We start from the raw sequence: 25,248 nt of genomic DNA, 5'->3' as shown, positions 1-25,248 counted from the left end.
TCTCTCCAGGCTGCACTCCACAGATGTCTTCAAGATGCCCCAGAAAGCTCTTTCATCTTGAAAGGTGACTTTCTCCCTAGAGAACTCACCAAGTCCCAAGTCCTACCCTCTTCTGCCCTTAGCCCCTCCCTCTGACTGGAGGGCTGGACATTTCTTCATTCTCACTAGACTACACTCTGGATTTCTTCATCATGCTCCTGGGTTGTGTAACCTTTCTCCTCTCTCTCCTCCTACCATTCAACCACCCAACAACCACCCCCTCTTTCCCCCCTCTGCACCTCGTATTTATATTCCCAACATTTGGAACAGTCAGGGTTTAGTATTTGACTGGAAAAAAGCTACTTAGAGTTTTTTTTTAAATAATTCTGACAGATGTGTACATAAACTATTCTATAACTGTTATTCTTCCTTACTAAGGAATGCTGGTTCATTTATCATATTATTGAAGAAAAGATAGACCAATAAATCAAAAACTTATGTGCACTTATTGGTTAGCCTTTCATAAAAGTCTAACTCTATACCTAATTGTGGTGTGGAGGTGATCCCTGAGATTATGAAGGTTATGCTGTTCAAAACAAAAATAAGAGGGGTGGCTAGGTGGCACAGTGGATAGAGCACCCGTCCTGGAGTCAGAAGTATCTGAGTTTAAATTCAACCTCAGACACTTAATATTTACCTAGCTGTGTGGCCTTGGGCAAGCCACTTAATCCCATTGCCTTGCAAAAAACCCCAAAAAACCTAAAAAAAGAAAAAAAGACAAAAACAAGAACAGGTTCCATCAAGTGACAATGTTTGGGGAGATCCCAGTTGGAAAGCTATGTATTAATTCAATTCAATTTAATCTTAAAATATTTAGTAAGCATCCACTAAAGCACTGTACAAGATGCTTTCAATACAGAGGAAAGAAAAAGAAAATGACCTCTCTCTTCTTAAAGGGATTACTTTTTAATGAGAGCATAAAATGATATATAAACCCATAAATGCCAGCTTATTTCTGGAGAGTTGTTCACTAATAACGGGGGAGGGGAAACAGGGAAGTAACAGAGATAGGAAAGGATTAAAAGAAATTGCCCAGAAGAGGTGGCACCTGAATTGAATTTTGATTAGGGACAAATATTCATTGAGGCAGAGGTGAAAAGGGAGTGAAATCTGGGCAGTGAGGAACAGCCTATTTGAAGGCATAGAAATAGAAATGGAAATGTTCAGTTTTTTTCTGAACATAAAATGTGTAAGAGAACAGAGATCTGACAAGATAGGTTAGAACCTGATTGTGAGATGTTTTATTTTTATTTTTTTTGTGAAAGACTTTAAATGCCAGACTGAGGAGTCTGCATTTTATCTGAGTAACTGACAGAGTAACTGAATGCTTTTGAGGAAAAGAGTGACACTTTCAGGCCTGGATCCTAGAAAGGTTATTTTGACAGCTTTGCAGAAAATGGCTTGGAAAAATTTAAGGCACTGCCTTAAGACACAGCTTATACAGCTGGGGAATGGCTGAGCAAATTGTGGCATGTGAATGTCACGGGATATTATTGTGCCCTAAGAAATGATGAATTCTGTAGAGTGTGAACTCTTCAAAGATGTAGAATGAAGTAAGCAGAATCAGGAGAACAATTTTTATAATAACAATAAAGTAAAGATAAAAATCTTTGAAAGACTTAAGGGGGGGGGCAGCTAGATGGTGCTAGTGGATAGTGCACCTGCTCTGGAGTCAGGAGGACCTGAGTTCAAATCCGACCTCAGACACTTAATTAGTATGTAGGTTGTGTGACCTTGGGCAAGTCACTTAACCCCATTACTTTATAAAAATTTTTTTTAAAAAAAGAAAGACTTAAGAATTCTAATCCATACAATGACCAATTTCTCTTGAAAGAGAACTCATAGCATAGATATGGCCAGTATAGGAATTTGCCTTATTTGACTATAAGTCTTTATAGCAAGGGGATTATTTTTCTTTCTTTTTTTTTTAATGAGGAGAATGGGAGGGAAATAAAGCAGATTTTCATTGATTGAAAAATGAAGAAAAGTTTTAAAAAAGACTTAAGAACTCTGATCTTAGTGAAGTGACAAGCTATATCACCAGAAAATTTATTATAAAGCATTTTGAACCATCAATGTAAGAGAGATGATGGATACTTCTGTACAGAAACATTTTTGGACATAGCCTCTGGGTGAATTAGTTTTGTCTGACTATAGTTATTTCTATTTTTTAAATTTAATTTATTTAAGGCAATGGGGTTAAGTGACTTGCCCAAGGTCACACAGCTAGGCAATTATTAAATGTCTGAGGCTGGCGTTTAAAAGGTCTGCTTGACTCAGGGACCAATACTCTATCCACTGCACCACCTAGCTGCCCCAACTATGGGTTTTTTTTAGGTTTTTGCAAGGCAAATGGGGTTAAGTGGCTTGCCCAAGGCCACACAGCTAGGTAATTATTAAGTGTCTGAGACCGGATTTGAACCCAGGTACTCCTGACTCCAAGGCCGGTGCTTTATCCACTACGCCACCTAGCCGCCCCGATGGTTATTTCTTAAGAGGATTTTCTTTCTTTGGAAGACTCAGCAGGATTTTGTCATTAGCAATACTGATGCAAAAAAAAGAGGGCTTTATAATATTTAAAATTTTAAAGTTTTTTTAAATAACAAATACTTTTAAAATATTAATCTATCCCTCCCACTACCCTTACCTGGTTAGGCAAATTTAAAAAAAAAGTCCTCAGGTCCTAACTAGGTAGTCTGGCAAAAATGAATCCCCAAACTGGGGGCCACTAGGTGGTGAAGTAGATAGAGTACTGGCCCTGGAATCAGGAGTACCTGAGTTCAAATCCGGCCTCAGGCACTTAATAATTATCTAGCTGTGTGGCCTTGGGCAAGCCACTTAACCCCATTTGCAGTGCAAAATCCTAAAAAAAAAATGAATCCCCACAGAAACAATTTTTTGCAACTAGTGTTTCTGACAAAGGACTCATTTCTAAAGTATATAGAGAACTGAGTCAAATTAATAAAAAAAAAAAGTCATTCCCCAATTGACAAATGGTCAAAAGATATGCAAAGGCAATTATCAGATGAAGAAATCAATCTATAATCATATAAAAAATTGTTCTAATTGTACACCTTAACAGCAACAAAGGGGTGATGATCAACCCTAATGGACTTGCTCATTCCACACTTTTGGGGTATCTGCAATGGAGATTAACATCTGTATCCAGAGAAAGAATTGTGGAGTTTGAACAAAGACTAAAGACTATTACCCTTAATTAAAAAAACACACATTATCTTATTATGTAATTTTGCTGTCTCTTATACTTTATTTTTTCCTTTAAGGTTATGATTTCTCTCTCATCACATTCAACTTAGATCAATGTACAGCATGGAAACAATGTAAAGACTAACAGATTCTGGGGGTGGGGGGAGGGAAGTGAGATTGGGGGAAAATTGTAAAATTCTAAATAAATTAATTAATTTAATTGAAAAAAGAAAGAAAAATTGTTCTAAATCATTACTGATTAGAGAAATGCAAATTAAAGCATTTCTGAGGTACCACCTCACCTCTTAGATTGGCCAACATGACCAGAAAAGATAATAATCAATGTTGGAGGATGTGAGTGGGGCTGTGAATTGATCCAACCTTTCTGGAGGGTAATTTGGAATTATGTTCAAAGGGCAATAAAAATGTGCATACCACTACTCTGTCTATATCCTAAAGAGATCATGAAAAAGGATAAAAATCCTACACATACAAAAATATTCATCGTAGCTCTTTTTGTAGTGTCAACAAATTGGAAATTGAGGGGATTTCCATCAATTGGGGAATGACTAAACAATTTGTGGAATATGTTTGTGATGGAATGCTACTGTTCTATTAGAAATCAGGAGGGATGGAATTTCAGAGAACCCTGGAAAGACTTGCATGAATTGATGCTAAGTGAGATGAGCAGAATCAGAAGAACATTGTACACCTTAACATGGGGTGATGCTCAACCTTGATGGACTTGCTCATTCCATCATTGCAATAATCAGGTACAACTTTAGGGAATCCGTGATGGAGAATACTATCTATATTCAGAGAGAGAACTGTGGAGTTTAATAAAGACCAAAGATTATTATCTTCAGTTTTTTAAAAAGTCATCTTGCATATTACATAATATTTTCTTCAATAAGGATATGTTTTTTTCCTCTCAACACATTCAATTTTGATTTTTGCATATCATGAAAACAAATGACTCTCAGACTGCCTTCTGAGGGGAAATGGGGAGGGAAGGGAGAAGGGAAAAAATGCTAAATTTCAAAACTTTGCAGAAAAAAATGATGGAAATTACTATTGTATATAATTGGAAAAAAAATAAAATCTTTAAATTTAAAAAAATTAATCCCCACATCAGACATATTTGAATATGTGTAATTTTTTTCCCTGTATTTTAAGTTCATTATCTCTCTGTGAGAAGGTAAGTGGCATATTTCATCTTTATTCTTCTGTTTTGGATATGCTGGATATGTTGAATTTGAGATGCCAGTAAGACATCAAAGTAGAAATATTCATAGAGCAATTGATGATGCATGATTGGAGTTTAGGAGAGAGATTAAGGCTCTACTTTTTCATTTGGAGTTATTTGCATAAATAATTGAACCCATTAAGGGAAAAAAGAATAGAGAGAGAGAATAGGACTTAAGATTGAAGGATACCCATGTCTAGGTGTAGGGAAAGGAATTTTGATCTAGCAAAGAAGATAAAGTATCAGCCAAAAAAAAAACATTTAAAAAGTACCAATCTGGGCTGCTAGGTGGCGCAGTGGATAAAGCACTGGCCCTGGAGTCAGGAGTACCTGGATTCAAATGTGACCTCAGATGCTTAATAATTACCTAGCTGTGTGGCCTTGGGCAAGCCACTTAACCCCATTGTCTTGAAAAAAACAACTAAAAAAAAAACAATGAAAAAGTATCAGTCTGTCATGTTTGAGGAAAAGTAGAAGAGAATAGTGTCTTGAAAGCCAATAGGAGGGCAATGAGCAAAACAAAATATAGTGGGCACATACGAATCTGACGAGAGGTTAAGTCCAATGATAGCTAAGAAAAGTTCACTAGATTTATTAATTTTATTTTTGAGTTATTAGATTTAGCAATTTAGAAATCACTGATAACCTTTGAGAGAGAAATTTTGCAGAACAGAAAATTTTCAGGCTAGCTAAACACAGAGACTTAATCCAAATAATGGACACCAGGTGAGGAAATTTGGAGGTTCATTAGAAAATTAGTAGACTGCATGATATAATGGAAAGAAGAGTGGCTTTGGAATTAGAGGATTTGGGTTCAAATTCTAACTCTTCTATTTATCGTTTTGGGAACTTTTGAAAATTACTAAACCTTGTTGTGACTTATTTTCCTCCAGTAAATATTCAAATAATTGTAATTCAATCAGTCCAAAGTATATAGTAAAATTTCAAGCAGCTTGACAAAACTATTTCCAAATTGATTCCTTCCATACTGAGTAGATGGTAGGCAATAAATACTTATTGATTCATCATGATTCATTGTTAGTGTTTATTAAAGTGCTGATTCAGCAGTTAAAGATCACATGATTAGAAATGGAAGGAAACTCAAGATAATCCAGTTCAATTATTTCATTTTTATAGATGAGGAAATATGTTTTAGATTTAAGTGACTTTTCTCTCCAAGTTAGGATTCAAACCCAAGTCCCCTGTCTGAATCCTGGGTTCTTTCCATTGAACTTCTTTCAGTATTAGAACAAGCATGTGGGGGCATCTAGGTGGCGTAGTGGATAAAGCACCGGCCTTGGAGTCAGGAGTACCTGGGTTCAAATCTTGGTCTCAGACACTTAATAATTACCTGTGTGGCCTTGGGTAAGCCACTTAACCCCATTTGCCTTGCAAAAAAAAAAAAAGAAAGAACAAGCATGCAAAATACTTCCATTTGGAAGCTAATCTGTAAACTAGGTGAGTTTGGCAAAAGCTAAATTAAAGAATACAAACTCTAATAAATCAGTTTTTGAAATATTATCTATACTTCATGAGCATCTTGTAGTCATTTTACTTCTTCCAGTAACAGGACAAACATAAGAAACATCCTCCTATTTGGAAGCTAATTTGTAAGCAAGGAGAGTTTAGCAGAGCTAAATTAAAGAATCTCAACTCAACTAAGTCAATTTTTGAAATCATTAATTGTATTTCAAGAGTATCAACAATGATCTGGAACAGAGGCCTAGCCCCAGAATATACTTCATGTGCTCATATTCTAAATTCAGAGGCACTGTCATCAGGTATACCAGCTCAGCTGATTGTTTCTTACATTCTATTCCCATTACTGTTTTCGGCAAGAAGCAAAGTATATTATTTCAAGTAATGGAGTTGATTCTCAGCAAATACATGATGGAGCAAAAACTTGTCTTTGATCTTCCATCCCTACCTTTCATCACCTCTCTGATGCACTACCCTCAGTCTGGTCCCCAATTTCCCAGGTGCCCCACTAGATAATCTGTAAAATCCCTTACACCTTTAAATCTATGATCCTGAGAATCCTATCCTGTTCTTGATCTATGCCAGACATTAGGTATCTCACCCTAGTGCATAGTCAGTTGCATAAAGCTTATGTGACCATATGTGCCCATTAACAGGCAACCCATTCTTTCAGGAGAAAAAAAAAAGATAAACCCCAAAAGAATGATAATTATAACTAATTTATTAAACACCTGTTAAATGCTAAGTACTAGATTAAGTACTTTACAAGTATTATCCCATTTGAGCTTCACAACAACCCTAGAAGGTAGCTACTATTATTATTACCTCTATTTTACAATTGAGGAAACTGAGAGGCTAACTGACTTGTCCAGGGTCACAAAGTTAGTAAGTATCTGAGACCAGATTGAATTTAGGTCTTCTGACTTCAGGTTAGTTGACTTCTAACAGTGATTGTTATAAGTTTTGATAGTAACAGTGGGAGTTTCAAATATCATACTTAAACCAGTTGGGAGCTCCTCTGGGATAGCTGGACCTACTGGTGTTCATCAAGTCATTTCATAAAGTGCTGGGTCAGAAAGGAGAGGTAGACCAAGAAGCCACAGGGAGACCATTTGTTCACTCCTTGTCTAATAAGCCACAGTTTCCATCATTGCCATGGCATTATGGCTAATAAGCTGTAATTCTCTTACAAGACCCCTTTATAAACATATGAACTCCCAAAATAGTGATGCTAAGATAATGAGAATACTCAGACTATACTGTGAAAATGAAATATGAATCTCTCCTCGGATTGCTTCAATTCAATTTAAGTACCATTTATTGAGCTCCTAGAATGAGTTCCTATGGTACCATCCACTGTATTAGGTGTTCTGAAATCAGGAAAAGGATATTTTTTTTTACTTAATCTCAGGCTAGTAATTTGCAACCTAGTTGAAAGGGCAAGACATCATGTTCAAATTTAAAAGACAATGTGAGGCAGAACTTGGCAAGTGCTCAAACCAGTGATAAAGAAAATATTAGAGGAATTCAGATAAGGGAAAGGACAGTATGAACTGGTCTACTAAGAAAAGAAATCCTGAAGGTGTTGGTTCCATTTGAGTTTAAGAATAAAAAAGATTTGGGGCAGCCAGGTGGCGCAGTGGATAGAGCACTGCCCTGGAGTCAGGAGTACCTGAGTTCAAATTCAGCCTCAGACATTTAATTACCTAGCTGTGTGGCCTTGGGCAAGCCACTTAACCCCATTGCCTTGCAAAAAAAAAAAAAGAATAAAAAAGATTTGGTTGAGGACGATAATGGAGGTACCTCAAATTATCTCTCAACTGGTTTACTATGGTGCTTGAAATTTCCACTGTTACAATCATAACTTGTAACAATCACTGGTAGAAGGCAACTAGGCGGTGCCATGAATAGAACATTGGACCTGAAGTCAGAAGACCTGGCCAAAAGCCCAAGGGAAAGAATGAAGAATTGATATTCCTTACTATTTGGTTTCTCCTTCATATTTCTCTAGTGTACTTTGGTTTTCTCCTTTGTTTCATGCTTGGGTAAATGTAATATATACACTTACAATATTTCTTAGTAGATTGTAATCTCTAGGTAGGGCCTATGTTAATTTTAACTTTGTATTCTTGCTGCCTAGCTAAAATACTTACACATAGTAAGAATTTAACTGTTTGTCTAAATGAATTTCCAGTAAAGTGAGAGACCGTTTCTTATCATTCCATTCTATTCTTTTTTCTTTATCTTTGTCACCTTGTCCTTTTTCTCATGACTTTCCTGCTCACTTTCTTCCCATTCTTTTGGAGCTTTCTTGTGAAATAGGATTAATATTAGAAAAGGTGGGGGAGGGTCAGACTAGATCTCCAAAACCCTTTCCAGACCTAAACGTGTGATTGTCTATATTGACAGGTAATTCCCACTTGATCAGAAACCACAACTATAGCATATTCAAACAGCCAGAACTCAAATCAAGAACCTGACAGAAGAAAAACAGGAAAGAAAATGGCCCTCATAAAGACAGCATGGTCATGCCCTTTACTCCCTAGGAACTTTCCCCACTTATAATTATTGACTATTAGATTACACATAGCTCTTACAAACTCAACTTCAAGGTCCCAAGTCCACAAGAAATTAAAAAAAAAGCAGCAAGTTGGATGGGAGGGAGAGGATTCCCAAGAGCACCAACAACAATTAGAAGAGACTGCTGGCAGGGAGTGAAGAGACAGGGAAAAAAAAACGTGATCAAAGCACAAGAATTAGAGAAGCAGGATGTGGCCCTTTATGAGCCCCAAGGCATCTGAGCACATTCACAATAATGATTTTAAGTTGTCAAAGTAAAAATTTTAAGGGAGGTAGCATGTCCTAAAGGAATGGTTCTTGAATGGAAGTCAAGTGTTCTAGTTTCCATTTCCAATTCTGCCACTAATTACTGTGAATTAAACAAGCCAGTTTCTTTGAGCCTCAGTTACAGGGTCAGCCTTTACTAGGTTGGTAGCTGGTGACCACACTTTCCTAGCTGGCTTTCTGCATCTATCATTTAAATCTCAGGAATTTATATGGCAGTGATCCAAGAAACACACCTCAAACTCATCTCTCTCTCTCTCTCTCTCTCTCTCTCTCTCTCTCTCTCTCTCTCTCTCTCTCTCTTTCTCTCTCCCCTTTCTCTCCCCCCTCTCTCTCCCCTCTCCCCTCCCCCCTCTCTCCCCCCCTCCCCCTCTCTCCCCTCCCCTCTCTCTCCCCCTCTCTCCCCCTCCCCTCTCCCCTCTCCCCTCTCCCCTCTCTCCCCTCTCTCTCTCTCTCTCTCTCTCCTCTCTCTCTCATTTTTGCAAGGCAATCTGGTTAAGTGGCTTGCCCAAGGTCACACAGCTAGGTAATTATTAAGTGTCTGAGGCCAGAATTGAATTCAGGTACTCCTGACTCCAGGGCAGTGCTCTATCCACTTTGCCATCCAGCTGCCCCTCAACTTGTCTAAAGTAGGTATTTCAATTTTCCTTTGACTTGTTTTCTGTGCTTCTGGTAAGTTAGCATCACTTTCTTTTTGATGTTTTCTGTGTTCCTAGTCTCAACATCCATGACACTGGGCAGGGAATAGGAATAATTTGAATGAATGAATAATTTATTTGTGGGAATACAGTGGGAATAAGCCAGTTTAACTCAATGAGTTCCTCTAAAATGGAGACAGTATGGATTTCCCTTTACTACCGTCCTAAACTTTTCCCTCTGTAGAGAGGGAAACATTCCCACACATGACATAATTTGACTGAAAAGAGATTTCCTCAGAAGTGAGGTAAGCATACTTTCTAGGGATCCTAGGAACAAGAATTTCTTTGGGAGAGTTTTGCATATTCTAGGTTGTCTAGTTTTCTGGTCACTGGGCAAGAAAGGATATTATCACAGTTTATTGGGCTGGCACAGGATCACCCCAGCATGACGTGCCCTCCTCAGTGAGTACTCTATGAGCAATAATGGAAGCAACTCAAAGGAAATGTGACATGCGCAGGTTTAGAGTAACCATCCCACATGTTCACCTGGACTATTTGTGCTTGACCTGTGGTAGAGCATTACTGGTTCATATTGGTCTGATCAGTTACAGTCAGACACACTGTAACTCATCTCTAACATAGTGAAGTCATTTTGGTCTTTTTTGATAAGGAAGGGATAGAACCATTGGGCTGTAATCTCTATAAATCAAAGGACATTTTTGCTTTTTGTATCTTCAGCAACCCTATCAGAGTGTCTTATGTTTTGCTAGTATGAAATAGGAGTTTTGAATGAAATAAAGGCCTAATCAAGTCCTGTTCTTCAAATCCCATTCTGAACATCTGACCTACCCTGGTACTGCCAAGGCAACCACAGGTGGGAAATGAAATTCAATAACTCTAGGAGCATTTGTACTGGTGAAGTAATTAAATTAAATGTTTAAAGGCCCACAAAATATGTTATAAAATCCAATTGACCCTTAGTGGGAAAAAAAGTTTCCCCACCCCTAGATTTGAAACTAGAAGATATGAAAGGAGAAGGCTATCTTTATATGTGAAGAAATCATGTGATATATTTTAAAAAAACAATGTTGGGCTCTGTTTAAATGTAATTTTTTAAGGTTTTTTTTTTTGCAAGGCAATGGGGTTAAGTGGCTTTCCCAAGGCCACACAGCTAGGTAATTATTAAATATCTAAGGCTGGATTTGAACTCCAGGGCTGGTGCTCTATCCTTTAAATGTATTTTTAAATATTTAATTTAATATTTTATAGAAAAAAGAATGAACTTAAAGATATAGATGATTTTATTTACTGTATCTGTATTATCCAGCTTCTAGCCTAGTTCCTGGCATTTAGGCACTTAATAAATGTTCATTGATTGATTTAAAAATCTAGATCTTAAATTCATTATTTTTAGGTGGCTATGGCCAAAACGAAGGTAGACTAATACTCTAATGACATACATGTAGTCTGTTCACAGACCTATAGTATTTTAGAAATGCATTTATCCCTTCTACATTCCAACTTTCTCCATTACAGTTTTGATATATAGAAGGTCAGTATAAGAAATTAAATGGAAATTTGGGGGGGAGTTTTGCAGAAGCTACCAACAACACATGGAGGCCAGCAGATAACACAGAGCCTATGACCAATTACTTAACCCAAATTTTATAATAAGATCCTGGAAATACCCCATAAAAGAAAGAGAAAAAAATCAAATTTCTTTGATATGAGCACTCAAATTTTTTTTTTAGATCATAGAGGTGCTATCCCTTAATCTCCATGATATGGAATGCATAACTATAAATATATATTTAGATATACCTATCAACAATATTTGTACATAAGTGTATACAGAAATAAACACATTTTAAAATGTATTTCTTGGAGAAGGACTTTATCTCCTTTCAGAAGATTTGAAGAGTTGGGAGTAGACTAGAACTGCTTATAAAGAAACTGTTGCCAATAATTAATCCATCAAATGCATGATGGAAAGGGAAAAACTCTTGTTTCATGGAAATAAATTCTCTCTTTTCTTAATGAAAAAAATGGTATTAGGGAGTTTCATATTGCTAATCAAAGTGACTCATATTAAGCAGAAGAAAAACTGTAAAGGTCTTTTAAATACCTATAGATCTGGCTACAGATCCCAGAGAAAGTCATTCTCTTCAAACAAAAAGACAGAATACCATTTATGTGAAGCAAAGATTTTTAAAAAACACTAAAGGTTATTAGAAAAGGCATTAGGGTAGGCTGGAAGTGACCACATATTTTTTTATTTTGATTTTTTAAAAAGTATAATTGACTAATTTATGATAAAATTTATGATAAAACTAGTCATTTGAAACAAGAGCATTGGACACCATGAGGTTTCACCTGTTGGGAGCTTACCTATATCACAGGTATATTTTTTAAGGGGAAATACAGATTCTCACATAGGCTAGTTTTGCAAAGTGAAAACTATTTAGTGACAACAAAACTCCTAGAATGAATTTAAGGTAGAGATCTGGATTATGTTGTTTGAACTAGAGTTAAAAGATGGTCAGATGACTAAATGAATTAAATGCCAGACCTGGAGTCAGAAATATTCATCATCTTTATGAATTCAAATCTTGCCTTGGACACTTAATTAGTTATATGACCCAGAATAAGTCACTTAACTCTGCCTCAGTTTCCTCATCTGTAAAATGAGCTGGAGAAAGAAATGGCAAATTAAGCCAAGAAAATTCCATATGGAGTCACAAAGAGTGAAGTGACTGAACAAGAATTAAGAGGATTTATTAATCTGACCAACAGAAATTTGACCCTTGATCCATATGCCATATTAAGAGAAAGTATTGGACCAATCTTGGATTCACTTTATCATGATATTTCATTGTTTTTCTTGGCTGAAGAAAAGGTAATAAAAATGAGTTAGCAAAAGAGATAAGATAATGAAGTTGAATAACAGGTGCTTTTTTTAAAATTTTGAGTGACCTTTCATCTAGAGCACAGATTCTTGAAGTGTTTTTTTTTTTAGGTTTTTGCAAGGCAATGGGGTTAAGTGGCTTACCCAAGGTCACACAGCTAGGTAATTATTAAGTGTCTGATGCCAGATTTGAACTCAAGTATTCCTGACTCCAGGGCCAGTGCTTTATCTACTGTGCCACCTAGGCGCCCCTCTTGAAGTATTCTTGATGACATCGGATGATTTTCAGACTGTTTGACTATCACTTTAATGTTTATAACATTATAATATCTATACTCTGGGAAGAATTTACTTTTTTGTTATATCTTGAGGGAGTTAGCTTAAAATACTACTTAGAGACCTGGTTAAGGAGTCAGAATAACTTATGTTGAAGTCTTGCCATTGACACCCACTGACCATATGAATCTCTGCAAGTCATTGACTTCTCATTGCCCTAGGTAGTTGATGAATACTTTAAATTGCTGAGCAAGCACCATCTGCACTGGTTTTTTAAAAAAAGTTTGCTTTATCCTTGAATCAATGAAATCACAGATCTGATTATTTTTGAATCTCTTCTTAATAGCTCCCCTGAATTAATCCAACCTTTTTTATTAATCATGATTAATTTCTGACTTTGGGGGTAGGAAATGTGGAAGGAGGAAGGGAATTTGCAGGAGCAAGTAAGTGAATGGGTGAGGTAAATGTTCGCTGGGGATTGTTGCCCTGCCAGAGTGGTCTGTGAACTGAGAGAAGAATAGGAAATTAGAGGGAAGAGCAGTGGGTGTGCATTTAAAAAGCAAAAAAAATAAAATTAAAAGACCTCTGAATTTATTTCTAATAATAAAAAATAGTCATGATAATTAGTATTTATTAAGTTTTGGAAAGAACTTGATAATTACCTTATTTTATTCTCACAACAACCGTTTTTTATTAATGAGGAAACTGAGGCAGATATTAAGTGACTTGCCCAGAATCACATAGATAACAGGTGAGTGAGTTTGAATTTAAATTCCAATTTTTCTGACTCCAGGCCCAGGATTATATTCAATGTGCTACTAGCTGCCTTCTTTTTGTTTTCTATTCCTCAAATGATGAATGTTCTATGTTTCCCTTTAAGTCACTTGGATTTCAGAAACAACTAGCTTTTTCTTGCTTCATTTCAGCAAAACTTTATTCACTCATGAACAAAACTGTAAATTTTCCTAATAGAGGCTCCATTCAAGGTATGAGACAGATATAAAGTTTGTTTTGTGGAAAGAGAACCAAGTGGGGGGAAAAATAAAGTTTTCTTCTATTTACAACTTTATTTTAAAAAGATGATGACAACTAAGAAAATATTAGATTGTTCTGAAAAGATAATGATTTTTTGGGGGTGGTGAGGAAGAGATAAGTCTTCCTTAAATTCTGAATTGGGAACTTAGATGATGAATGTTTCACTTTTTCAGATCTTATGGCCTAGCACACTGTTCTTTACATAGTAACACTGTTTCTTTAAAGAAAGTGAAAAAATAAAGGTAATAATCCCATCTTCAACAAAGTGTTGATTCACAAGTTTTACTTTTTCCAGACTATGGACAATAAGGAACTTGGGAGATTTAAACTCTTATCAGGGCAAACCTTTAGGGTTTATGATACAACCAGATCACAGGCTGCCTCTCCCCTATTTTTCGTCCATCAGAAAACATTATCTGTGGTTCTTTCTTGTTGTTGCTTATTAAAGTCCAGATAGCATTGAAGCAGGCCTTTTCCCCTTCTTGGCTTATGGACTGTATCCATTTACATGTAGGTCAGCCAGTAAACCTACCCTCTTTATTTCTGGCTTTTCATCAGAAATTCAGACTTAAATATTTCTTCTAAACTTTAGACTATTTTCCTGAGGAGTTTCTTGATACTCTTCAGAAAGAAAGCAGAGGGAGTTGAGGAAAAGGAACTTAGAATTATTAAATTCAACACATACCCTTGTACTTCACTATCATTCATCTTCCTCAGTAATGTATAACCTCTTGCCATTTTGATGTACTCCTTCACAATGATGAAACACCACATCAATAATTTTTTGCCTCTGTTCTTCGGTAGTACTGAGCACTGAATAGGTATCTCACATATACCAGAGTGAAGAGTATCTGTCATTGGTTTGAGCAATGGTCCCTTGAGAATAAATAACTTATAAAACCAATAAAACTTTGAGCAAGAATCCTAACCATACACTAATTAACAATGTAGCATTTATACAAATCAATCCAAGCATCAACCTTACCAGTAAGAGGAAAAAATGAGAAGGAACACCCCCCCCCATCATCTAGTTGGATTAATTAAGTGATTCTAAATTCCCAAAAGGATTGAATTTCCTAAAGTTTTAGAAGAAATGCCATTTTATTCTTTTCAAGAATCAAATATAAGAATCAAAAGTGTTAGTAAAATATTTCTTCAGAGAGGTATTTCAAAACCTGGACTTAACACATAGAGAAGACCTATTTGTGCTGATGAGACCTATTCTATTCCTATATAAGAAGCTCAAGTTTCAGTTTTCCTTAAATAGCTTCAATAAGATGTCTGCAATCTTGTCAACTCTACAGATCACCAATCTTAATTGGCAGTCAGGATGGAGGTGCCTTCTCTGTACTCACCATTCTTTTTAGTTTGGGATCCATTTGGAAGCTGGTCTGAGCCCTGAAACAGGGACCTTGGACCCTAAAGAGAAAAGAAGCAAAAATCACGCCGAAATTACTGAGCCAGTCCCATTTAATAGCTATACAAACTCCCGTCAGTTCATGCCCCCTCTCAAGAGGAAGTTCAGGGTCACAAGATGAAAACAAAGAAGCTTCAGAGAAATCCAGTCAGTTCTACAGATGAGGAAAGAAAGAAACAATGTGTCCCATACTAACAACAATGAGATGAGGTAGTGTTCTGAAGGTCATCAGATGCTATTGATAACCAGCTAGCTCAGGGACCTTCTCGGGTCACTGATGAGATATAAAACAAAATGTGAGAATCTTTTGAACATTGATTTATTGATTCTGAGTGCTTAGAGAGGTGAATTAAAGCATTTGGTCTAATAAGAATGTCTTTAAGTCTCAGTGATGATGGGGAATAAGTGAAATCTCCCCCTATCTTCTCTTCTTCCTGACTTTATAGCCCTATTATCTTCCTAGTCACCCAAGTTCCAAACCTAGGTACCATCATTCCTCCTCATTCTCTCTCTCACCTTCCCCCATATCCTGCCCATTCAATCAGTTGCCAAGATCTATAGATTTTACCTTGCCTAGCATCTCTCAAGTATGTCCCTTTCTTTCATCTGACACTGTCATGACCCTGGTGCAGACCCTCATCACAATATGTTTGAACTATTGAAGTAGCCTGCTGTTTGGTCTTCCTGCCATGTCAGTTCATACTTCATAGCTGTCAAAGTGATCTTCCTAAAGTACAGGTCTGACCATATTACATCTCCCCTAATCCCTTATACAAACGCAATAAACTCCAATGGCTCCTATCACCTCCAGAAGCAAATAGGAAATCCTTTGTTTGGTATCTTAAACTCTTTAAACCTTCCCCACCTTGGCCCACCCCTACAATTTTCCAGTCTTCTTTCCCCTTACACTCTCCATCCGAAGTACTAGGCAATCCAGTGACACTGGTCTCCTTACTCTGGGTGTGCTCATTGGCTGTCATTCATATTTGGAATGGCTTCATCTCTGCCTCCTGGTTCTCCTGGCTTCCTTCAAATACCAACTAAAATCTTCTCTTCTACAGGAAGTCTCCCAAGTCCTCTTAATTCTAGTATCTTCTTGATTTGGGTTATTTCCAATTTATCTTATATATGGCTTCTTTGTACATAGTTGCATGAATGTTTTCTCACCCGTTGAAGTCCTGAGAGCAGGGATTGTCCTTTACCTTTTTTTTAACATCCTCAGCAACTACAATTTTGTCTGTAACAAAGCAGATGCTTAATAAATATACTGACTGAAATTAGATAATATGGTTCCCTAGTGTCCTTAAAGAACTAGGGGCAGCTAGGTTGTGCAGTGGATAGAACACCGGCCCTAGAGTCAGGAAGACCTGAGTTCAAATCCGACCACTTAACCCCATTTGCCTTGCAAAAAAAACCCCTAAAAAAAAAAAGAGTGTAAAGAGGTCCTGAATTCAAAAATTTAAAGAACCATTACTTTAGAACCTACTTTTAGGTACTTTCCATAGAATGTTAAAAGTCTGAAATGACTTTAGATCATGTAGGAAAAAAAATCACTTCATTTTAGAAATGAAGAATTGTGCAGAAAAACTAAGCAATTGTTAAGGCATTTAGTCATTGGCTAAAAGCCAGTGCTTGAACTGAAGCTTCCTTACTTTTAGTCCAGTGTTCTTCTCACTCCCCTTTAAGTTACTTCAAAACATTTAGAGAGAATAAAGTATGGTAATAAGTTGCTGGTAATAATTCCTGGATGCTGTTTTTTATATTTTAATTATTTTATTAATACAATAAAATATTTGCTCCTACCAAATATTAATATTTAAAATTAAGGCACTAAAAATATGCTTCATTTTTAAAAATCTTAGTTTAATACCACAATAGTCACATAACAATATACTTTTTTAGCTTTTTTAAAATTTATATTTATTTTATTTTTGTACAAATGATGTTTTTTATACATTTTTAAAATTTCTTAAGAGTAAACATAATACCCCCTCTCCTCAAAAAATATAGACCCTCATGAGCAATAAAGGAAAGAGGAAAAATTAAAATTAATAATAATAATAATAGGGGCAGCTAAAGTGCTACATTGGACGGAGCCCTGGCCCTAGAGTCAGGAGCACCTGAGCCCCAATTCAGCCCTAGACATCCAATAATCACCATCTGTGCGACCCTGGGCAAGTCACCCCAACCCCACTGCCCTGCAAAAACAAAAAAAAAAACCAAAATAAAAAAATGATGATGATGATGATGATAATAATAATAATAAAAAACCAACAACAACAAAAATAATAAGAATAATGATGATGATGATGATGGCCAGGTAGCGCAGCGGACAGAGCACCGGCCCTGGAATCAGGAGCATGGATGCTAGTTTTAATTTATTTTCTTTAAATCCACTCAATTTTCCAGAGACTCTGGTTAGGCATCAGTAGTATCAAAGGAATTTAGAAAGTGCCCAATATTGGTCTTCCATTCTCAATGAAACATCAGGACAGGAAAATTAAGATGGATAACTGAAAGATGAAGCAAATCCTAATATCCATTCCTATCCCAAACATCTATCTTTCTTGGATTACTTCCTAAAAAGGAGAAAAAATTAAAAGAAATTTATACAAAATGATGAAAATTTTCAAAATATTGAGACCAATCTGGTGTAAATAGCTAACTCAGAAACGGGATCAGTTCAAGTATAGTACTTAGTGTGTGTCATTTCTAAGTCCAGTGATGATAGGGAATTCTCTCATATACCACATAGCTCCAGTGGAAAGAATGCAGATGATGGGGGCAGCTAGGTGGCACAGTGGATAAAACACCAGCCCTGGAGTCAGGAGTACCTGGGTTCAAATCCAGTCTCAGACAGTTAATAATTACCCAGTTGTGTGGCCTTGGGCTAGCCACTTAACCCTGTTTCCCTTGCAAAAAAACAATACCTAAAAATAAAAGAATGAAGATGATCAATATGAACATTGTTCTGCATTGGAAATGGATTTACTCAGTAATTATAATTTTTGCCAGGTAGCACTATTAGAGGGAACTAAAATTGATTTTATGTTAATGAGTTATTTGAGCAATTATAAGAGAAAATTAAAATCTAATTTTATGTTGTTAAATCAAGAAAGAAAGGTGAGATTTCAGTGCAGTTTGTGTGAAGGTGTTAAATGTTTATTGTTGTCAATATGAAAAATTTATGGAAATGGTCAAGTTAGCAAGGATAAAAGGGGTCACAGAAAAACAAAACAACCAAGGGACTGTAGTAAGCACACCAAAGATGTGCCAGGGAGGCCCAAGCATTACCATGAACTGGACTGCTTAAGGAAAAAGGATGAATAGAACCCAGCCAGGGCCAGATGTACCAGGCACCACTGGACCAAGTTGAAAGGAAGGCCCTGAGACAGCATAGGAAGATAGAGAGGGGCAGCCCCTTCAATTTCCTTGGGAGGCTTGGCACAACCCTTTTCATGCTACTTCATGGTAATTATATATTAACTATGTATAAAGAATCCTCTAAAGTATGGATAATTTAATGGGGAGGATAGTATCTGTGAGCCTACATATATATATACATATATACATATATATATATGTATATATGTATATATATATGGACTGCTTAAGGATATATATGTCTATGTACATATTTGATGAATATGAGTTGATGAAGTTTCTTATTCAGTAAATCTTTGGAAACTGAAATTCTCTCAGAGGTTGCCCTGATCTGTCTGTTCTAGGATGCCCTGAGAATATTGACTTCTTGAAGGAATTTCTAATCTGACAGCATCACATCACTGCTACCAACATTCATGTGACTGTAGCCTCTCCTGCTTTTACTAGTGCCAACTTTGAGCTGTACCAGTTACTAGATAGACTTCTGGCTTTTGTCCTATAAGAGGGGAAGATACTCCCCCCCCAATAAATCCCATATGCAAACAGATTTTAATGTTCCTTCTTTCCCTCCCTTTCCCTACTCCCTGTCCCTCTCTCCATTTTACTGTCACCTGAAATATTGAAACACAACCAGGAGAAAAACAAACAAAAGCACTTATATTTAACAATAAGAACCTTTGCTGAGTCTAGGAGGTTAGGGATTGGGGGAGTTGCATCCTTTCCCTCTCCATGCTCTGGACTTGAGCATGTTTGGATTGGAGCATGTCTCCAATTTGGGAGAGTCTGATCTCCAAAAAGAGATTCTTTTGTCTCATTATTTTTTTGGCTCTTTACATACCCCTCAGGAACCTTGGGGAAAACTACTTAAAGCTTAGATTTTGTTCAGTTCTTGCATCTAGGGTCCTCCTTCAAGAAATATTCAAAATATAATGTATTTCAGACATATTTCCTCCCCCATATCAAGGAAATGTTAAACACACAAAACTCATAAACATACATTGATAGAACTTAAACAAGAGCAATAACTTATATCTACTTAATTTGCTTTAATAAGCTGACCCTTATAACATCAAGCTGCTTGCTTGCCTGCTCAATAGGCATTTCACATTTTAATTCCACACCACACTGTTCAAACAAGTCTTTCCAGGTCCACATTTTCTGGCATGCCAGGCCTGAGCTTGGGCTCATCCTCCATCCATGGCCATCTTCCCCTCCAACAAGTGCTGTAGTCGATATAAAGAGGGGACCTCTTGTAAGAAAGATCCAGGATTTCCTGACATCTTGAGCTCAAACTCTCCAAGAGATTGATATTTGGTTACCTATGCTCTGGAAAGAAACACAAAACAGAAGAGGGAACTAGGGTACTGAGATCCAGTCTCAGGCTCACTGCATCCTTCCACTTTAGCTGCCATGACCTTACAGCCACCACCATGGGATGGAGATAGGTCAGCAGCTTCCTCTTTGAATTCTCCTCTAATGAAAGATTAGGGACTTTCCAAGTTGGAAGGGGGATAAGGAACAAACACAATTCCCTGAATTTGGAAAAAGATACTTCCTGCAAATGTCTGTAAACAATCCAAAAGAACTTGGAAACAATTACTAATTAATTATTACAGGATAAGTTTTCAAATAAAATCTCTGAGTGGCTTGAAATGTACAACTGTGAGAAAATTCCTTATATCAATCTTTGGATCTGATGAGTTTTTGGTCAGTATAACCTAGGTTCTTAGTTAAGTGGCTCTAAGTATAAAGTAGGGGTGGTCTAGTTTTTCAGTTATAGAGGCTCAATAAGTGCAATAAGGGTTTTCCCAATTCCCACAACTGAATAAAGTTTTTTCACAGGCCAGAAGTTGGACTGGACCCATAAATGAATAGAAACTAAACTAGCTCCAAAGTTTAGTCATAACATGAAGTCAGTAATCCCCTCAATTCCCTTAGAGTTTACAGTCTAAGGAAAAGAAGGTCCATTCACACATACATAAGAAAGAACATGGAAATAAATTAATGTAAGTTAAGATATATTAAAAGGAAAAAATGATTGAGGTCTAAATAAGTGTAGTGGAATAAATAAGAAATGACTTAGATAAGAGGCTAGACTTGAATTGTTTTTTTTTTTGCTTTGTTTTTTAGGATTTTTGCAAGGCAAATGGGGTTAAGTGGCTTGCCCAAGGCCACACAGCTAGGTAATTATTAAGTGTCTGAGACCAGATTTGAACCCAGGTACTCCTGACTCCAGGGCTGGTGCTTTATCCACTGGGCTACCTAGCCGCCCCTTAAATTGAGTCTTAAAGAATGAGTCCTTAGGCATTTGGAAAGATTTGATTGCATTCCAGACAAGAGAAGTGAAATGAACATGATGTCCTCAAAGTGATTTTCCAGAGAACTGTGTAGACCTTACATCATTCACAGGCAATTTTGAGGGACTCAGAGACACGAGAACACAAGAGATAATTTATTCAGAGTTGAGAGCACACAGTATTTGATGGGGGGAGTTTCCTAGCCTGCAGAGCTGGGCAGATGTGAGCTCAACCCTGGACTAGCAGGAGAGAAGGGGTCTGAACAGTTCACATATAAGAAGGTATGGGACATCAAAGAAAGTGATGGGTTAGGGCAAACAATATACCCTGCCTAGTGAAATATTATATAGTGAAATAGTATATTTTAAGGTGAAACACTTGTGAGTTAACTGGCACAAATGACTATTATAATTTAATCTGCTCACTGTTCCACTCTACTCTTCTCCCCTACCATGGAATGGAAAGCTCCTAGTTTAAGGAGATGAGAGATGGTTACCATTAGGCTCCCTAATCATTCCCTAATAATGCCCATAATCAGTCTATAATAGGGCCATTAGACCATAATCATTCTATACATTAACTTATATTTAGCAGTTTTTTTCCTCTGAATGCAGATAGTATCTTCATATGTCCTTTGCAGCTAATTTGTTTATAATAGTCAACATGATTAATTGTCAGAGTTGTTCTTAAAACAATACTGTTAAAAAAATTTATAGCAACCCTTAATAGTGGCAAAGAATTAGAAATTGAGGAGAAGCCTATCAATTGGGGACTGACTGAACAAATTGTGATATACGAATGTGATGGAGTACTATTGTTCTATAAGAAACAGGAAGACTTCAGAAAAAACTTGGAAAGACTTGGAAGAACTGATGCTGAGTGAAGTGGGAAGAACCAGGAGAACATTGTACATATTAATAGCAACTTCATGTGATGATCAGGCATAATAGAATTATTTCTTCTCAGCAGTACAATGCAAATACAATTCTAAAAGACTTGTGATGGAAAATACCATTTACATCCAGAGAAAGAACTGTGGAATCTGAATGAAGACCAAAACATACTATTTTCAGTTTTGAAAAATGTTTTATGTTTTGGTTTTTTCCTTCTCAAGATTTCTTCCCTTTTGTTCTGATTCTTCTTTCACAACATGACTAATATGGAAACAGGTTTAACATAGTTTTATATGTATAACCTATATCAGATCACTATCAAGGGGAGGGAGAGGAAAGGGAGGGAGAAATATGTGGAACACAAAATCTTACAAAAAATGACTGTTGAAAACTACTTTTGCATGTTAATTGTAAGAATACATGAAAATCACATTAAAATATCATTGGTACTGTATACAATATGCTCTACTTGTTTTTAAATCTAATTAACTGTTTAAGCCATGACCTTGAAAGTCAGGTTCAATTCAACAAGTATTTTCTCCTGACTTTAGTCTTGCAGTCTAATTAATTTGACATATTTCTCCTACTTTCTGAATTGATATCCATTTTCCTCTGAAATAAATGAATAGAAAGGGGCAGCTAAGAGGCACAGTAAATAGAACACTGGTCTCGGAGTCAGGAGGACCTGAATTCAAATCCAACCTCAGACACTTAATACTATCTTGGCTGTGTGACTTTGGGCAAGTCACTTAACCCCATTGCCTTGCAAACAAACAAATAAATAAAAAAATACTTAAAGACAGCTAACCTAGGCAAACAACCCTAGACCCTTCAATAGAGCCTCACCATTTTAGTTCATTCTCCTCTAGACTTGCTCCAACTTGTCAATACTCATAAAATGTTGCACCTAAATATGAATTACTTCAGATTCAATCTGAGCAGGGCCAAGCAGTGGGACGATGACCTCATCATCCTGAACACTGGGCTTCTGTGAGTGTTGTTTGCAGGGCTGGTGATACTGCCTGCAGCTGCTCTGGCTGGCAAGAGCAATGAGCATGGTAGATATAGAATGATGGCAGTTGGAGAGCGTTAAGAGCCTCTATGGTTATCTTATGAGATCAAGTCAGAAGAATTAGAATTAAGAGCAGGACTCCCTTAGACACTGCTAGTGTTGTTTTGGATAGATCAGGTCTGGGATCAGGAAAGTCTCAGACACTTAACAGCTTTGTGAGCCTAGGTAAATCATTTAATGTGCTTGTCTCAATTTCCTCATCTATAAAATGAAGATAAAATATAAGAACAGTACCGCCTTAAAATCTAAACCTTATTCCTGTTCCCTATAGTTGGCAGGCACTTTGTACATAATATTCCTGATTTCTTTGACTTTCCTCTATTTCCTACAAACAACTAATAGTTATAAGAGAATCTTATTGCTTTTCTTTATTATCTTTTAAACTCCTAAATAGCATTTAATCCATATGATTTGGGACTGTACACCTGCTAGGCTAGGAGTCAATGGTGAAGCAGGCAAGGTGATTTTTGTTTTAGGAAAAGCTTCAGCTTCTGAAGGTAAGAGGGAAGAGTAGAGATATGGAGGAAGTTAAGATTTTATCTCCTTGCTCAATAAAAGAGAAAGAAGTGCTATCTGGAAAAAAAATCTGCACTGTCCTAATTCACGCAGGGAAGAGTCTGGAGAAGAGTTCATCTTCCCTGTTCACTTTCCAGCTTAAACTTCCCAACCTGCTAGAGGGTACCACCTGTTAAGTTACATTTGTATTAATAGTCTCATGTCAAGATGACTTTTATTGGCAGTCAGCCTTTGCAGTCCACTTAAAACTCCCATGAACTTCTGCCTAATCATACCTTATGTCATCCTACCCAATACTTGCATGATCTCTAATTGTCAAATTATAAACAAGGTAAATACTAAGCAACTTTAGGTAGTCACTGAGTGGCTGTTCAGAATGCTATTTAGAAAATATCTATACCTTTCCCAACTTGAAATCCAGGGCATACAAGAAAACATGTTTTCATATTACCTTCATTTTGCATAATTTCTTGCAACTATTTGGCCAGTAGATGGCACTGATAGACATCAATGTTTCCTGTTTGCTTTCCTGAAGTCTCAATAAATTGTTCACTTTAGAATTTTCACAGCTTACTCCTTCTCTTGGGATCAGTCTTTTAAAATATTTTGCATAGGAAGTAGATACCGTTGTTTTCATTTGATTTTTAGTGTTACATATATTTCCACAAATCTCTCCCTTTATTCTTATGTATGGCTTTTCTAGATGTTCTTATTTCCCCCTAATGAATAAACATGCTTCCCATGACTATTTCATTGCTTAAATTTAGAAATTCATTTCACTACTCAAGAAAATGTTAGAAAGTGGTTTTTAAAAATGCATTGCTTACTTGTTATTCTCCTCCCAAATCTGTTTGTGATTCTGTGAATCTTGAAGTCTGTAAAATTTGTTGGTAACAACTAGTGAATACAGGTAGAGTTCCTGAATAAAAGAGGATTCCACATTGTATATATTAAGACAGTTTAGTAATGAATGAACTAATTCTCTCTTTACCTCTAATAGTTTCTTTGATGGAAGTTAATGTTATATTAGGATGACAAAAGTGTTTGAGGCTTATCTTACTTCTCCCATTTTTTGGCACGGAGATAATGCATGCAATAAACAGAAACAATTTTACTCATACCAAATTGATCTTTTCCCCTCTCTCCTGTAAATGAACTGGACTTCTAAAATAACCAAATAATGCCCACATGGGCTTTCTCTTCATAGACTTTTGTGTTAGCTCCAGGTCACTTGATCTTAATAACAGAAAGATAGGTTTCACTGAATACATTCTTCAAATTATAAGAATTCATCTAGTAGCACTGCTTACCTAAGCCTATCACTTCACTAACGCACAGTAAGTTTTTCTTCAAGGATGCACACTGAGGGACAGCTGGGTGGCATAGTGGATAGAGCACTGGACCTGGAATCAGGAGGCCCTGAGTTCAAATGTGACCTCAGACACTTGTGAATTCCTTAGCTGTGTGACCTTCCACAAGTCACTTTACCCCATTGTCTTATAAAACCCCTCCAAAAAAAAACAAAAAAGAAAAAGAAACTAACTCCTTCTACTAATGCAGATAAGCAATTGTTCCTCAATCTACAACTGTCTTGTAAAGTTGTCATGAGAGGCTTAATAACCTGCCAAATTCACATTGTCAGTTCAGTCAAGAAGGACTGAACTTAGGTCTGTGTTCATATGTCCACCCTCAATACTACATACTTTTGACCAATCTAGGGTGAAAGCAAAAAAAGGTCCCCAATGAGAGATGACACTTTATTTCTGCAATTCTAGCCCAAGTTGTAGATACAAATCAATGAATACTTCAGTGAATACTTCAGAACAAACCATGAGGATTCATTTGAAATTTTTATTTAGCAGCACATACAAGAAAAAAACAAAAGAATTATTATGGTTATATTCAATGGAGTTTGTCAATGTCTAAAGACAGGAAAGACCAATTGCCAAAATTTTGAAGAGAATTAACAATTCACTGCAGTGCTGAAAGAGAATGAGATG

The 25,248-nt window shown here is 36.6% G+C and overlaps 1 protein-coding gene across 1 annotated transcript in view; it reads right to left on the bottom strand.

Annotated features, from left to right (window-relative positions):
- Positions 1 to 15,315, bottom strand: part of CNDP1 (carnosine dipeptidase 1) — an 88,220-nt gene extending 72,905 nt beyond the window's left edge. The window contains 3 exon segments of the mRNA XM_074208610.1: positions 15,025 to 15,203; positions 15,206 to 15,254; positions 15,256 to 15,315. Of these exon segments, the coding sequence (XP_074064711.1) occupies positions 15,025 to 15,203; positions 15,206 to 15,254; positions 15,256 to 15,315 (288 nt within the window).
- Between the last annotated feature and the right edge of the window lie 9,933 nt (positions 15,316 to 25,248).

Source organism: Macrotis lagotis, chromosome X (genome assembly GCF_037893015.1).
Source record: "Macrotis lagotis isolate mMagLag1 chromosome X, bilby.v1.9.chrom.fasta, whole genome shotgun sequence".
NCBI classification, from domain to species: Eukaryota; Metazoa; Chordata; class Mammalia; order Peramelemorphia; family Peramelidae; genus Macrotis; species Macrotis lagotis.
Note: the sequence above shows the minus strand (reverse complement) of the source record. Positions and strands in the feature narration are given on the sequence as shown.